Source organism: Phalacrocorax aristotelis, chromosome 4 (genome assembly GCF_949628215.1).
Source record: "Phalacrocorax aristotelis chromosome 4, bGulAri2.1, whole genome shotgun sequence".
NCBI lineage: Eukaryota > Metazoa > Chordata > Aves > Suliformes > Phalacrocoracidae > Phalacrocorax > Phalacrocorax aristotelis.
The window spans coordinates 9,642,158-9,658,775 of record NC_134279.1 but is presented as its reverse complement, the minus strand read 5'-3'; the positions used below and the strand labels follow the sequence as shown (position 1 = coordinate 9,658,775).

The 16,618-nt window shown below is 39.5% G+C and overlaps 1 protein-coding gene across 9 annotated transcripts in view; it reads right to left on the bottom strand.

The window, feature by feature from the left end:
• Positions 1-4,006: 4,006 nt before the first annotated feature.
• Positions 4,007-16,618, bottom strand: part of LARP1B (La ribonucleoprotein 1B) — a 34,197-nt gene continuing 21,585 nt past the window's right edge. For 7 of the 9 annotated variants that reach the window (XM_075090221.1, XM_075090218.1, XM_075090222.1 and 4 more), the window contains 12 exons: positions 15,063-15,207; positions 14,679-14,853; positions 13,746-13,918; positions 12,902-13,273; positions 11,031-11,154; positions 10,128-10,339; positions 9,626-9,732; positions 8,931-9,091; positions 8,469-8,613; positions 7,127-7,236; positions 6,779-6,906; positions 4,007-5,981 (listed from right to left, as the gene is read on the bottom strand). In XM_075090221.1, the coding sequence (XP_074946322.1) occupies positions 5,748-5,981; positions 6,779-6,906; positions 7,127-7,236; positions 8,469-8,613; positions 8,931-9,091; positions 9,626-9,732; positions 10,128-10,339; positions 11,031-11,154; positions 12,902-13,273; positions 13,746-13,918; positions 14,679-14,853; positions 15,063-15,207 (2,086 nt within the window). In that variant the 3' untranslated portion in view covers positions 4,007-5,747. Of the gene's footprint in view, positions 5,982-6,778; positions 6,907-7,126; positions 7,237-8,468; positions 8,614-8,930; positions 9,092-9,625; positions 9,733-10,127; positions 10,340-11,030; positions 11,155-12,901; positions 13,274-13,745; positions 13,919-14,678; positions 14,854-15,062; positions 15,208-15,531; positions 15,666-16,618 lie in introns of those variants that run through there. The other 2 variants (XM_075090227.1, XM_075090220.1) reach the window with 2 other exon arrangements.

Sequence of the window (16,618 nt, the reverse complement as noted above, 5' to 3'; positions counted from 1 at the left end):
TTACAGCTTCTTCTGTACCAAGTCGTGGCTGGAGGTTCTTAACACTTGCCACGAGTTACTCTTCTCTTTGCTCGTTACAGCTATCAGTGTTGCTATGCCTGGCGTAGCTGTAGCGTTAGCGGCTTATCGTGCTTGTGTCTGGTTTGTGTAGCTGCTTCCTAGTGGAGAAAGAAGGGCAGCTTCATATGTGCCACGACTGCCTAACCCGGGGGCTGCCTTGCCTTTCCCTTGCTGTAAGAAATGCAGTGAAGCTTAGTCGCAGCCAAGCTACAGAAAGCTTTGTTGTGTTGGGTTTTGGATTTTAAATTGTTTTAAAGGAACAGTGCTAAAATTTTTACTTTTATGATTTAGGACTAGTTGAACAGCAAGGGGGTAAAGGACAAGTTTTGCTTTGGAGGAATTTAGTGGTAACTGAAGAACACAAACCTGACATCCCATGGCACCACTGTGTTGTATAGACTGAATCCTGTATTTTGACAGCTAGCAGATGTAGGTCCATCCTACACACAAAGTCACCGGTGACTTAAAGCTGACAACCTAAAACCAAAGTGCTTCAAAGCACGTTGTAGCTTTCATTTTTATAAAAAAATAAAGTTGACGCCTACACAGGATAGTTTAGAATAACATCACATCCATCAAAACTTTAGTGCAATTAATATAAGAATTTTATGGAGGCATTCATCCTTGTAAAGTTTGCGTCAATCGCTTGCCCAAAATTCACTATTAACTACAATGACAGGCAGGTTGATACTGACAATGTGTTGAATTTTGTTTAAGCAACATAAGGGACTTGAAGGAGGTCTTTCTCAGCATCTTTAGAAACAAAATACATTTCCAGTTTAATCTAGGACTTGTTTTCCTAGGCTAGACTTAGCGTTAAACTAGTTGGAGTAGTCATTTGTTTTGACACTTCTGCCTCATTCGCACACCAAAAATGCTTTATTATGGAGGAAGTTATTTTTAAACCTTCTTGAATGAAGAAAAAAAATATGTTGTTACTTGATCTGAACATTTTGAATTCCCACTAAAAACTACAGAATTAGCCTTTCATGTGCTTGTATTTGTATCTTTTTATTGAGCTAGAGCTACTTTTCCTTGGCTAAAGTTTAATTTTTTCTATCTCTGGGTTGCATGCATCATCTAAAGGCAGTGTAGCACTCTGCTGCTGATCTTATTTCACTTTCAAGATCTTAGGCCTTCCTACAAAATCAGTTTGATGTTACCATCTTAATTGTAAAGGTCAAGGAATAGTTAAACCTTATTTATGCTTTGAGTCTCGCTGATCATTGTTTTTGCTACAATAAAAGTTGGAGGGGGTTTATTTCCTCCAGGAAACACATGCATCATTGTGTAGAATAGTACAAAATAGTGATCAAGACCTAGTACTTTGCATATAAAGGTCTTCCCAGCTCTGCTTTGGGGTTGGTTTTATTTTTTTAGGACAAAGCCATGTGGTTTTTCATGAAGCATCACTCACTAATTCAGCAACTCGGTACTGAAGCGTTGCTGAAGTTCACTTATTAAGCTCAAAGTGTGTTTGTGATGAAATCCACAGCCTGAAGAGTCCTCCTTGCAGGCTTGGGTCTTTCCCATTTCAGTGCTGCAGGCTGAAGCGTAGGCTGGGGGAAAAACCCGGCCATCGCTGGCCTCTGACTGTGCTTTCAGGCATGAACGGAATGATGCAGTTGCAGCTGTAGACTTGGCTGTTTACTCCTTTTCCTACTTAACGCTAGTAATAATGTAACTCTGGCCTAGAAAGCTTACTTAAATATGGAAACCAAGTAATTCAGTATGAAGGTTACTGGCCAAGCCTTCTGCTGGCTTCCATGCAATGGTTAAAGGTGAATGTTTACTAGCAGGTGTTTACAGTTTGGGTTTTAAGCTTGCTTGGGATAGAACATGTGTGCAAAGGTTGGTTCAAATGCAGGGGAAGGGTTGTTTACCTGAAAACTTCAAAACAAAAAAACCCAAACAAACCCAAAGCATTCCTCGCCCTTTCTCTTGGGGAGCTGTTGTGGTTTTGTGTATTTTTTCCTGCATCAGCAGACAGCAACTTTAACGTGTTTCAGAGAGGTCAGGGCTGCAGCCTTCCTCCAAAAATCATGAACAAATCAATTTGCCCCATGCAGGTTACAAAGTTTACTACTATTTTTTTTTGTTATGATGATTTTATGTTGCTGACCTGTCACTTTTTCTGGATACCTGGGCAAAGCCTACAAGCATACTCTCTGGAAGGATCTAAAAATAAAGCCTTTTGGAGGTACGAAGTGCTGGTGGCAAGTCTGGATTTGTCACTTAACCACAAGCATTCAATTACTACTTGTATGAAAACTCCCTTTCACAGGAGTGAAATTCCTGTCCTTTGCTTTCACAGAGTTGAAGGCATGGTTTGGGTTTGGTTTTTTTTTTGTGTGTGTGTATGTGTCATTTTTTAACTAGAAAGAAACCTCAGCTAATCAGCTTTGAAGGTACTAAGGCAGGACTTAGTCTGTTACCAGTTCTGTTACATTTCTTTAATAAGTAATGTTGCCACGTTAAGTTGTACTCTGAAGTTTCTTGGTACTTAGGTCAAACAGTAATACAACACCTCAGACAAGCTAAAAACTGTAGGTCCTTACAGGGTTAGGTGTTGGGGAGGGTCTGTGCGCTGCATTTTCATAGTGGAGTTTGTGGAAGCGTAAGCTGCAAAGGGAACTGCATTCTCCCCACCCCAGGAAAAAAAAAAACCAAACAAACCCAATCTAGACCAAAGCCAGCAGAGAAGAAAGCTTTTAAGATTCCGGGTATAGCCTAGCATAGCTGTGGGGTTTGTCCGTAAAAGAACATCGGCTGATGCTTAGTCTCTTCCTCTGTCTGGAAGCGAGGGAGGGTAGTTTGTCACCTCAGTGCTGCAGCGCTGCCTGAAGCACGTTCTGCAGGGTCGAGGCTGCGCTGAATACAAACTGGCTTCTCTTCATTCTAGTGCTTTATCTCCTGCAGCAACCCGAATCCCTGCTAAACTCCAGGAGCATGGGTCATGCAGGCAGGCTACTGCTGCTTAAAGAGGAAAACATACCTGGTCTCCATCCGGAACAAGAGCCATCTTAAGTCTTCCCTTCCTTCCCTTTTAAAAAGCCTTTAGAATCCAATATTCTGAGCATTACAAAAAAAAAAAAAAATCTTCCTGAGTTTAGGCAGGAGGGATACTTTGAAATACTTGTACAGTCATTTCTCAACAGAAGAAATGAGGACAAACCTAAACTAAGTTATTTAAAGAGCACATGGGAGAACTTTTAGACAAGGAAAGGTCTAAGACTTGCTAAGTGTTTAGTAATAGACTACCATTAGAAAACAGCCAGGCTTAAGAAAGACTAATTGAAGGTTGGGGTTGGCTTAAATGGAGCTAAAAGGCATCAGAAAGAATGCTGGGCATGTACATGTGCGTTCAGAGGCAATTTTATGGCTCTGCAGCACAGGTGTGCCAGTCAGTGCAAGGTGATTAACCACTGTAAGCCCCATGGAGAAACGAGCTCCTTCGCCAGCAAAGTGTTTGGGGTTCATTCTAAAATCCAGCAGGTTCATTCTCAGCTCAGCAAGGGAGGGAAGATTCAAGCCCATGGGAAGTGAAAGGAGGCGATCCTGAAAGGCAGCCAGAGCTGTGGCATGGACTTGGGTGGGTTTTCTGTCCCCCTAAATAAAGGGACAGGGTCTAAGCAGCTAGCCCTGCAGAGGCCCGCTGGTAATGCGCTCACTCTCTTTGCTTTCAGCCATATTTATCAGCCACCTGTCATGTTCTTCTTTGAGAAATACCCAGTCATATGAAAAATATAAATCAATATTGAACTCGAAGAAAGCTGGCTCACATCCCAAGAACTACTTCAGCCTTGCGTGGGCTGGGTTGCCCTGGTACCGGCTTGCACCAGAGGCAACAGAAATTCACGTGCAAGTCTCCAGCCTTACACCCCTTCTAGATGGTTTTCTTCACACTTTGGGGAAAAAAAAAAGTTGATGTACAACACTAGTAGGGTTTGTTGTTGTTGTTTTTATAAAATTTGTCAAGATATCACAAAATTACACACACTAAGCTTAATCTGCACATTTTCCAATGAAAAAGTGAAAGGAAATATCTTAAATCCATTACTTGTATATACAATTTCAATCCAAATTTACATTCGCATCATTTTCTTGGATAGCAAAAGGCATGGATCAAACACAGGATTGAGATGTGTCACTTCAGCATATTTATGGGAAAGTACTTGAAATATTGGTATGTGTTCGTTTGAATTCATTTAGAACAGGCCACTTACAAAAGGCTCAATTTCATACTGAAATGGTAGTAACTGTAGGGAAGGCCACCACTAAGATATGCTCCCTTTACAAAGCAAACGTTCGTAATTTGTTTCATCGAGATTCACAAGACAGTGACTGAAAAAATAATGGACTTGTTCTTTAGAGCCCCATACGTGGTTGTGCTGTCAGGGCACCTTCGTGGATTAAGGCATTTGTGCTAGACCTAACTTTTTAACTTTAGAAGTTAACTGAAGTCTTCTGCAGTTAACTAACGAAAAGCTGAAATTCTTCTCAACTGCCCTTAGAAGAGGTAAGTTACCCACTCGGTTTTTTGAATCTTTAAAAGCCAACAGTAATGAGGTTAATAAGAAGTTACAGGATATAAACATCCCCATATTTCAGCTACAGACGTGGATTTGTGTTTGAATAACTTACATTCAGTGAAATTGCATTTAGACCTGCTTGAAATTATTTAGGCTTAGCTAGCACAATTTAAGCAGAACTTCATTCAGATATTGCAAAATAAAGCAAAAAATAGAATTTACAAGGAATACTTTGTTTCCCTCCAAACTAATTTTTATTACTTGGAATAGGGAGAAAAAAAGATTTTTGAAAATTATGCCTCTCCTGTTAGAGTACTTCATAATCGTAAGAGAATTCAAAGGAAGACACCTCTCACGCCAAGAATAATTTGAGTAGTTTGCTGTTTGATCAACCTGCACAAACTCTAGATACTGTATGTGAATTAAGACACTATGAAATCAACAGATCCATTTTCCCCTGTATTTTGCTGTTGCTTGAGTTATTTAAGAACCAGTACTGAAGGAAATAGCTGCAAAACTATCCCAGTTATGTCCACTCCATACTTAATAAAATACTAACTATGGAGACCCTGAAAAAAACATAATAGAAACTATGTCTTTAAATAGAATCGAGAAACGCAGTTTCATATACAGCTGCACATTCTCGAGCGTGCTTTGCACAAAACCATACTTTTTCGTAGTTAGATTCAAGAGCAAACCAATCACATAGATCCTTCCTTTACATTTAAAATTCTACACATAACTTAAGGTTTTTTTGCTTTGGTAACATACGAATAATGGGAAAATCTGGGTAAAGAAAGCACAGTAAATAACATGGGTATATCATACCTTTTTTTAAGAAATATGAGCTGAAATGTAAGGCATCCCCAAAGTATTTTTTGCATATGCAAGGAATGCAGTTCTTTGTAAACAAAAGCTCGGAGAAAGCAATACTGAAGCCAAAGAATCTTCCCTAGGATCCTTCCGATGATCCCGAAATCCAAGAGCAACTCTCCTAGGGTAAGTGTTTTGGAACTAAATCCTGTGGAAAAGAGAATCCAATCCTTTGTCTTCCCATACATTTTTAATCGCATGTTAGATTGGCTCGCCTTGAAGATCTCCAAATTAAGAGTGATGTAAAAGCTGATTCTCAAGGGCGCAAGCTCATCTTTAAGTCTATTTTTCTGGTACATCACTTTCTATAGGTTTTGTGGCAGCACTGTTGTGGCCTATGGACGCTTGCGCAGTATTCCCACTGGTGACGTTTCTTCGTGCCTGGGACTGACAGGCAGCCGTGGGCTTAGCGGCAGGAAGGGTTTTAGAAGAACTAGACTGATGTCTGCGATGACCTGAATCCTCATCTGTTGTGGCTACCGGTCTCTTTCTGCCAGATTCTTCACTGATAGGAGGCTGAAAATAAACATTGGCAACCTGTTGAATGTTTTCCGCAAGGCCAGGTATTTGCCTTTTCATGTACTTTAAGGACCAAAAAGGACAGAGCATTACATAATTAGGCCCTCAGTGAGGCCTAGTAATCTCAGTTAGTCACAGCTCACCGGTGACATTCTAAAGCTTTCCTGGCCGTTTAGCTAGAAGTGCTAGTGCATGGCACATTGAGGACTTTAAACAGCCTTACAGTATTATTTAATCGGCACTGTCCAAACGTTTGCAACAACTCCTAGAAAATGGAGGCTTACAGAGGACGACGGTGACGTAGCGCACCACAGCCCGTTTGGACAAGCACGGCAGCACCGAACTCTGGAATCACACGGTTTACGAATGCAGCGTTCTACAGGAAGGATACATTGAACTTGGCATATAAAGCCTCGGCAAGGACAACGCCCGTCACAGTTCGTTAAGAAATGCCTGTTGGGCATTAATTCATTTGCTGGATTCTTAAACCGTGTGGAAGTCATCAGTCTTGCCAGATGACAAATAAGCTTTTTTTGCTATTCGTTACACAATGAAAACAGATCGATGCTTTTTACATTTCAGCCACCACACCTCAGCACCATACTTTGGTTCAAAAAAAGAATGTCTAGAACAAAACTGCATTTTTCATTTGAATCTAGGTTTTCAATTGTGCTTTTTCTAGTCATTGACAGGATTTGCATAGCTGCCTTTTTGTGAAGTTCTGTTCTCAGTTCACCTTGCAGTGAAAACATTCCTACACCAAATATTTATTTACAACAAGTATTGAAACTTACATCCACTCGGAAGTCCTCCAGTCTCTTAAATTTATTAAGGTATTCTTGCAGTTTGGGGTCAATGGCTGGAGTCTTGTGCTGAGAGTATTTTAGATAAGCCCAAAATTTCTCCAGCCCGTAGAGCTGACCTAACAATGGAAAAAGATAGTTTTACCAATTTACAAAGGTCAGATGTAATTAAAAACTTAATTATTCACCGGTAACTCTATGTTCAAGAGAACTGTAAGATAAAAGGAACATGAACAAAAGCTGTTCTTGGGTTAGTTAACAAGTCAGTGCCAAGGAATTGGGATTATCTCCCAGATAGAGTTACCCCGGTGTGAGCAGTGACTGGCCTATGATAATTACCAGCTTCATAGTCTCTCTTTGTTTCTTCTTGGAAATCCTTGAATATTTCTTGCCTGAATTTCTTTTCCAGGCCATAGCTGTAAAATCTAAACAAGCATTCCAATCCGTACCTGTAACAGAACAGAGAGGTATGAAAATCTCACACATACACTCCTCGTTCCTCAGAAGGACTCAAGTTTTCAGTCTGTCCTTGCATTTAAGTAAATGGCATGGTCGCATTTTACCATTCTCATAAAAAACTTCCTTTACACATTGATTTTTAATCGACCTATTGTTCTAAAACATCTTTACAAATAATCAAAACTGACCTGGGAAAATCAGGTTTGTCCCATGGTTTCAGCTGATGAACTACAGGCACAACGTGCACATACCAAATGAAGGCGTTTTCGCATTTTTGGTATGTTTGTGTACGCAGACAGTTTCAACATAAACCCAGCCTTAGTGAGTGGGATCACAAGCCAGCCTAACCCACTGCCAGTGCAAAACCCAACCTTTAGGGCAGGAGTTGGTGTTCCTCCAGCTCCCGCACAACCCAGCGCCAGGGATTCTGGCTCAGTATTTAGTAACACACTGGCTTTGGCCGCCACACTGGTGCCCGGGCTGCCTCGGGCCTCCAGATAGTGGACCTCCTCCTGTTCTGGGTTCATCTGATGCCACCTTAGTCCCCTTAATGGCCTTCTGAATTTTCTCCTGGTACATGTATCCTTGGATAACCACAGAGCATCAAGAAAGCTCAGAGCAGAGACACAAGGTATTATATCTAGGGACTATCGTTCTGCAGTCTCGGAAAACATACCCAAACTTCAGGATTTCCGTAGCCAGTACGTCCTCACTTGGCATTCAAAATGTTGGGCTACCCTGACTCTTTGGCCAAGAGAAAGAGAGGCAGGGGAACTGGGTGAACGAAAGGGCATAATATCAAAGAACTAATGGGGCAGTGGTAATTTATTTTGTGGTCATTTTTCTGGTATTTTTGGAAGGCAAGAAACAGTTTGAACAAGTTGAATGAGGTTAAGAATGTCTTCACCTAGGGAAGGAAGAATCTTAAGAGTGTTGAAGTACAGAGCTGACTTGTCACGGTCAACAAGTTACAGGACTTTGTAGAATTCGGGACCCATTACAAGTCAGGAAGTGCTGCACGTTTAGCTGTTTATCTGGAAAGCCCAAATATATACAAAGATTTTTTGTATTAAAATAATTTATACAGCCCGCTATTTTAAAGGTTTACACAGAGTCAAAGCCAATACTAAAAAAGTTCACTTCAGATATACATAAACTTCACAGTCATTAAAACAAATGGTAAGACCTCCACAGTTTTTAACTTCCAGGAAAAAGCGAATACCTGTAGTGTTCTTTTGCATCTTCTAGGGCAAGTTGTTTGAATTCTTCATACATTTTCTTGTTGAAGTGATCTCTCAGAAAAAACGACCAGAAACGGAAAAGTGTGTTCATTTCCTGGGACTGGCCAATTCCCAACCGTTTCCTCTCTAGAAGAAAAAAGAAAGGAGCAAGGGGACAGCTATTTTTAATTTTTCAGCAGAATCTTTTCAAGTGCTTTTCCATTAGTAATACGTACACGACATCTTCCAGTAACTTCAGTTTAAAATTTCAGTGTAATTTTTTTTTTTGTCAGGGAATGTAGAGTTAAGTGGAAAGCAGAGTTCATAAGGTAGAAGCAGCAAATAAATTTTGCTTTCTTTTCCCAAGAAAAATTAAGGATGAGGAACAACATTGAGAAAACTGGTATCAGATGATACCTGGTAACTTCTACCCAAAATTTTAGGAAGCGCACTTAACAGCTTACCCATTAGACACCTTCGACGGTATTTGTGGTACACCTGTTGAGTAAAGCCATTTTCCTTTAACAGTTCATGAGAAGGATGCTGAAATTTTGGAAGAGAATTTGGGGTACACCCGTAACTTCCTCCTAGTGGAACTCCTTCTGAAGGTGAAGCATTGGAACTGCTGAAGAAAAAAATAAAAACCCACTTGTTTCTGTCGCATAAACAGTGCTTTTCTACGGAAGCAATTTTCAACAATTCTAGTCTATGCAAGTGCTGTCAGAATAGTACAATCCCCTGATGACCACCTCAATGCATGGCTGGGGTCCCAGTCATCTGTTTTCAGGTGCACCTCAAGAAAATCAGATTCTGTGCTAACATGCCAAAAACCGGGAAGTTTTAGAAGATGATAATTAAATGTTACTGTAATGTCTGATTTTTAAATGGCCACTTAAAGACAAGATCACTGACGTGAACATCAGTACTTCAAGCAATATTACTGCTTCTTTATCAAGGATCAACAAACAACATTGTGAACACAGTCACTCTAGCTAGGGTGCTTCCAGCTACACCCTGTATTGTTTTTGTTCTCGATGGCTCTTTTCTTGCTTCCACTCTATTTATAAATTGTCTTTTATCACAGCCTATTTCTCCATTAGCAGTGAGAACTAATGACATTGCAAACACATTTAGTACAACAACAAAGAAGAAAATTTACCTCACAGAGGAAGCTGTTGGCCTGTGGTCTCTGGAATCCATCACCCAACCAACATGGCATTCTAACGGAGGATTTGTACTGTGTCGTGTTTTTCTTTTTCTTGGAGTCTAAGAAAGTAAATGAAGTATTTATTTCCCTAATTTGATGTCATTCATCCTCTCCCTCTTAAAACAAAGTTGTAAAAATTTTATGTTCTGTCTAACACATGATAAAGTCACAACACTCCAGTTTCATAACCTAAAGATTAGTCTTATGTAACAAGTTAGAAATCTTCGGACATAACACTTTTTCAGCAAGGACTTTTAAGAAATGTTACAGAGAAAACTCTGAAGCCATTCTGTAGAAATAAAAAAGAATGAATGTGGTAAATATTTTGAAGATAAACAAGAAAAAAGGATGAGTGTTTCATTTTTTGCTTTTTCATTGTTGTTAAATTGTATCCACAGCTGTGAGTTTTATAGGCTTTTTCTGGTTAAAAAAAAATTTACATCTTTCCATTTACCTTTACATCAATGGATCGCGCTTCTTTAACAACAGGGTAGAATCTGGGTGTTTTGTTGGGATCCTGGAGCCTTGGGGTGCGAGGTGTTTGCGAGGTGAAGCCAGGGTGAACAATGGGGGAATCTGGAACTGCTGTTGGCAGTGATCGAGCTATTGCTGCTGTTGGAGGTACTTCAATATTCAACACATTAGAAGCTAGCTCCTCTGCTAAATCTGTAGGCAGGAAGGAAGAAAACATAGGTTTTCAAAAGAAACTTCGGATTTCAAAGCCTAAGCTCCCCTAGTATCTTAAAGGCCTGTTTCATTTCAAGCCAACTGCATCATCCCCAAAGGATAATGAAATTAACAAAAGCACTCAGCATAGAAGCAGTACAAACTGTTCAAAACTATGAAATAATGTTTCAAGTGTGTCTTTAGTGGAAAATTTAAATGCCCTTCTTTCTTATCTGCTTGTTTTTGTGTATCTACACCAGCAAAGTAATGGAAAATAAACATCGGTGAAAGTGTAACCACATTCTGGCTTTTTGGTGAGGTGGTGGGTTTGGCAAGGTGGTTTTCTTCAACTACTTTAAAGATGCTATTAGCATGTATCCTAGTAAGTGTTACTACTACTCATATATCAGAAATACCTTGAAAGGCGTTGTGCCTGCTCAGTAAGGTTATGACACAAGTAGAAAATTCTTCCAGTCTCACTTTGTTCTATCCCATAAAAATACTGGCTTCTAGAAAATGTTTTACAACATCACTGGCTATTACTTAATACATTGTAAATGTCAAGTTACACAAAACACACCTGGTGTTGGTACATGGTGACAACAAAGTAGAACACTGCCTATTGATGCTCATATATACCCTGAGAAGTAAGAGTACCAGCTTCTTCTAAAAATAAATATGTAATGCTTACCTTTCTGTAACCCTGGAGGTCCTGGAGGAACTTCCTGGGTTGTATCAGCAATTGGTTCTGGTGCATGATTATCAAATTCTTCCTTACCAATGAGATTTAGCTTCTTAAAGTTCTCAATCTCTTGCTGAATTAGAAAAAGCAAATTGTAAATGCAAAGCACGACAGTGGATATCATCCTGAGAAACATGTGAATATCATAAGAGAGAAAAGAAGCAAGCCAGTTGACACACAACTACCCATACCCGGCCAGTACGGATTTCTTTCAAGGAAGATGGCAGGAGTCTCCAGCACACGTTGTACGAAAGTTGCAATGAACACTCTATATAACCTAATGCAGCTCACACTGCACTAGCTAAAAGAAACAGTTATGCCAACAAATGGGCGAATGGAGGCAGGTAAGCCAATCTACATGCAAATTTTCACAGACAAATAAGGAATGGAAGTGACTCAGATCCTGCCCCTTGCCAAAACCATCCTTCTGCAGCAAGCATGCCAAGGAAGATCCTAGCAATTTAGGGGAGCAGAAAAGGCCCTGCTCCTTTCCTCAGACTACATCTAAAGAAAAGCCAGTATTTGTAAATAAAGTGTTCAGCCTTTTTAAATTTTTTTTTTTATTTTCCAAGATGTGTGGCACCGCCTCAAATCACTCATGCCCCTACTCAGCTGAAGGTGGGGTGGGACGGGACATCTGTGTGTGTGTGCATGCTGCGCATGAAAAAAAATCTTCTTTAAATCATGGTCAAGAAGGTAACAGCAACAAAAAAGAAAAGATTGTCTCTTGTGTGCTATTTGTCACTGTCTTCTTCCAGTTTGCTGGGTTTCTCGGTCCATTTCATTTGTACTAAAACCTCTGTATTCCAAATTCTACCTTTATTTCTTGCTTTTATTCTCAACATTCATTTCTATCTTTGTCAGCTCTTTTTTTGTACCCACATGCTCCATTTGTCCTGTAAACTACTTGCCCCCTTCCACCTCGTTCCACGACTCACCTTTGCCCTTGTACACAGATAAAGCTCCTTCCCCTCACCACTTTGTGCTTAGGTAACTCTGCATTTCTGTACACGCAATATCTGCTAGTGATACAGGCTTCCTACAGACACGCTGCTCACTGGCCTCCCTCGCACAGAAGAAGGGGTTTCTTAATAAACCAAGAGCAGTGACAGGACTGCAGCATGCCACGTTACCTCTGCCTACAAAGTGCTGGAGTTCAACTCATCTGTAATTTTACAGCTGCCTAGTATATTTAAAAAAAAAAAAAAACCAACCACAAACAACTACAACATAAAGAATAAATCACAAAGCTGACAATCTCCTTCCAAAGTTTTGAAAGCCTCAAAGACAGGGGCTCATGTACAGGCTGGGAAATAGAAGGGTTTCTATAATAAAGTAAGGTGTGCAATCCAAAGGTTCATTTGCTTACAGAGCTATCATTCTAACAAGCTACAAGGTCAACAGAACCTCAATATAAAACTCTCTTACAATGACTGTATTACCTCTCCCTCTTGTTATCTCACCTCAGACAAGTGCCCCCTTCCCCTATGGCAGGGGTTTGCGAATGTTATGAAACAAGTTATTCACAGAGCAGGAAGACACTGGAAAAGTTGAACCATCTCCAAAACATTAAAAGTAGTTCTAAACAAGTATTCATTCAACGGTTTTGGTCAAATCTGTGACAAGAAAAGCTTTGTTTTGCTTTCAACTGTTTATAATACTATCAAAATAAAGACAATTCAATAGACCTGTAAATTCAACCACTGTCACTTTTCTTTCAAATAAGTGTAGCATTTTACAATTACGTAGCAGATGCCTGAAATTAGTTTTGGAACTGTTTGGACAGGCAAGTTTTTCAGGTCGAAAGTGAAGCGAGTTACCTTCATCATAGTGTCATTTTCACTCTGCTCCATCCACAAATCCTGTTCATAATAGTATAAGCCATCATTAATGACTTTAGCAAGTTCTGATGTAATATTTGCACGGCACGTGTGGTTGCCAGTACGATCTCCACCAAGATGTTTTCTCATATACGGTGGTGTCTGTGTTACAATCAAAATCTTGTTTACGTCCTGATCATCAATTTCATAATCGGAATCGCTGTCTGACCAATCAGTAAATTTATTCTTCCGATCTTGAACGTGTTCCATCTCTTCATCAAACAAAAAATCAAGTTCTTCTTGTTCTTGTTCCTCTGGGCGGGGGGGTGGCTGCTGTTGATCTGACGTTTGATCAGCTATAGGAACAGTTTCCTAAGTTGGAAAAGGTGATGCATTTAATATTGGAATTGGATAGTGATTATCCAAATGGGAGACAAATAGAACATGACACTACATTTTCAATAAACAAATGTACCGGAATCAGAAACAATACAGCCACTTTCAGATGTTTAAGTAAATTACTGTGCTGTTCTAAGTAATTCTGCCATATGCTTTTAGGACAATTGTCAATGCATATTTTTTAATAATCAACAGGTACAACTGTCACTCAGCAGAAAAAAACCACAGTATTTCCTTTTCATTTTAGTGAGCTTCGGATCATGATTTTAAATGCACTCAGTTATTCAAGCTCTGGTAGAGTGACAAGTATGCGCACTAACTGTATTGGATTATCAAGCATCACATCCGTTAAGATGTGAAAAACCTTGGTTTACAGCATAATCTGAAAGTTGGCAGGTTTTCCATTTTTTTTATTGAAGCACAGCTTAAAGGTTTCTGATTTTACCTTTAGTTTGACCGTAGATGCATGATGCCTCTTCTTCACTTCTATCCAAGGTTCAGAGTCCAAATCAGGCAAACTTGTAGACAACCCTTTGGACATTGTCTGAAAATTACTTGTTTCAGTGTTTTCCTTTGGACTGAGCAGGCTTCCCATTCTTGGAGAACTTGGTGCAGACTCTAGCAGTGGAAAACAGTGCTCAGTAGCTTTTTAACCGCATCTACCATTTTTCTACCTCTCTCGCTAAATATAACACGGATCAGCAGAATTTCTTTCCATTTTTAGGAGACAGCTTTTCACAGTTCACCCAACATTAAGAGAAGATCAATTCTAGCAACTTATTTACGTGGAAAATTTCTAACAGTCTGAGAGAAATTATTTGCTGTTCAGAAAACAAAAGCAGCATCATTAGGGACATGTTTTCTCCACACCATCCTCTAGCTCTGTGGACAGGTGCCTAACTCAGTTGTCTTTCTTCCCATTTAATTCCAGCCAACATTTCAGTAAAAGATTTCCTTGCCAAGGATCGTCAGCAAACAAAGCCATCTCTCTATTAATAATGTGAATTAGATCCCCATCCAAAACCAGGATGCACCAAATACAAGAGTTCACTTTCAGCTGCTACCAAAATGAAGCAGATTTTGTGATTAACTTAAGATTACGATTACTACTTCTGCAACTACTACTAAAGGACTGTATTTCATCGCACCATATTCTGGAGAATGGTCACAGCCATAACACATAAAACATTTCTGTCTACTTCACATGAGCCATGCCAGCCACGTGACTTGGCAAGTGCAAGGCTGACAGGCGTATGTATCAGCTGAATAAACCACTACCAAATGTACAACTTCTGTTATGAAACCAGTATCAAGAGGCAAACTTCCTAAGGGAAACAGACAGTCCTAAACTTATGTTTCTATAAAATAAATCCTTTACCAGTATGTGAGCCAAAAATTTGGCCTGGTATGAATTCTGGACAATTGATGAGCTGAGAAAAGTCAGTCGGTGGCAGACTGCACGGAGGAGGGCCTGGAATTGGCCACTTTTCTGGATCAACCCTTTTCCTGATCCTCTGATCCACAGTTTCAACTTCTGTACTGTCCTTTAGGGCCTGTGTGACAAGCATATTATAACTTTAAAAACTTTACATATCCAGCACCATCCAAAAAAGAAGAAGCCCACAAGCTTTGCCATTTATAGCCTCTTTATAAAACCCCTGTCATCGCAAAGAGAAATCTTTAACTTCGCAGCAATGACTTTAAACGGCAGCACAAAATTAACCAAGCAGCTTTCTATATATGTACTTCTGAATTATTTTACCTCCAAAATAAGCGCAGCATTTGTAGTCAGAGCTTGCATCCGATGGAAGCTGGCAATCAATGACACGGGCAGAAATCCTTGTTGGTCCATCTTTCTCCTCAGAAAGAAGTCTCTTTCCAAATTTTCTGTGCTGAAATAATACTCGCTGCAGAAAGAAACATGCAAATATGAGGCTATTATAGGTTAAAGAAAATCCTAAAATAGCAGCTTTGAGACTCCTTGTTAAAGTCTTCCATTAAAAACAGAGCATATTTTGCCATCAACAAAATTGTTCTTTCAACAGGCGTATCATCATTATTAGCAAGACTTACAGAACAGCATGCATGCTCGACACATTAAGACAGACTCATTGTCCAGCCCAGTACATAGGGATATAAATCAAAGTCTTGTTACGTTTGCATATATGAACTACATAAGGAAAAACTAGACTCAATTTTTCTTTCACCCAGCCCCCTCCCTTATTACTTACACGAACAGGAGGAAACAACATTCTCTTAGCCTCCATTTAGATGAAGGACAACTACTGCTTACAGTCAGGGCATAAGTTATTTCCCACACAGCAGTATCAGTGCACCTTCATCCTGAACTGTATTTTTTCTTTTCACAGTTTCCAGTACATTAGAAGGTTTAAGTATGCTATCTGAGTGTTGAGGCACATATATGTACTCTGAATCAATACTTCAAGCATGCTTGTGGGAAGATGAGAAAACAAAAATAGTAATGTTGTATTTGTCATGAAACTGCACCAAAAGGCACAACAATTCATGGAGAAAGGTAAAGTCTAAAAGAAGAGATGATGTTTAGTGGATAAGAGGGACAAGGACCATTTCAGGAATTCGACAATACCACAGAACAAGAAAGACGAGGGACAAAGAAATAGCAGAAAGACAAATCTTCTTAAACAACGAAGCTGCTCTATGAAATGATTAGGCTGTCATGATGTTTTATACTCAGTGAAGAGAGGAAGTAAGGAATTCAAATCACAATCTGTCACACAAAGCAAGGGAACAAGAAAACATCCTATTAAAAAAGAATGGAAAAAAACCCAATTTAATCCTGACAACTAAAATCTAGGCCTTTCATAGAGTTTACACATCATACCATGATTTTGCACGTTACATCCAAGAAATACTACTCCTCATCAGGTTCAGGAAAATGTAGGTAGTGAAATATTTAATGAAAAGCAATTAACATTCTATGACACAAAAATAGAGGCAGTGCAAAAATAAAACAAGAGAGCATTAAAACGCTGAGGAAAAAATCCCACATGCAAAAGTAAATAAAGTTAATTCTATTTTCAACAAAGTATAAAATGTTAAGTGTCTCCACTGAAGTTGGGATCAAAGCCAAAGTTACCAAGAGGAGAGGACTCTGATGTCATCATTGACCCAAGGAGAAGCTTGATATAATTTCTTCCTCTAATTTTTGGTAGCTAAAGCTATGCAAAGCAAAAGCTCTCTATATGAAACACTCAGCTCCAAGACAGAATGAATATAAAGTCTCAAAGTTGGACAATAAGACATACGACAAATGGAAACAGTGCCATTAAATCAGAG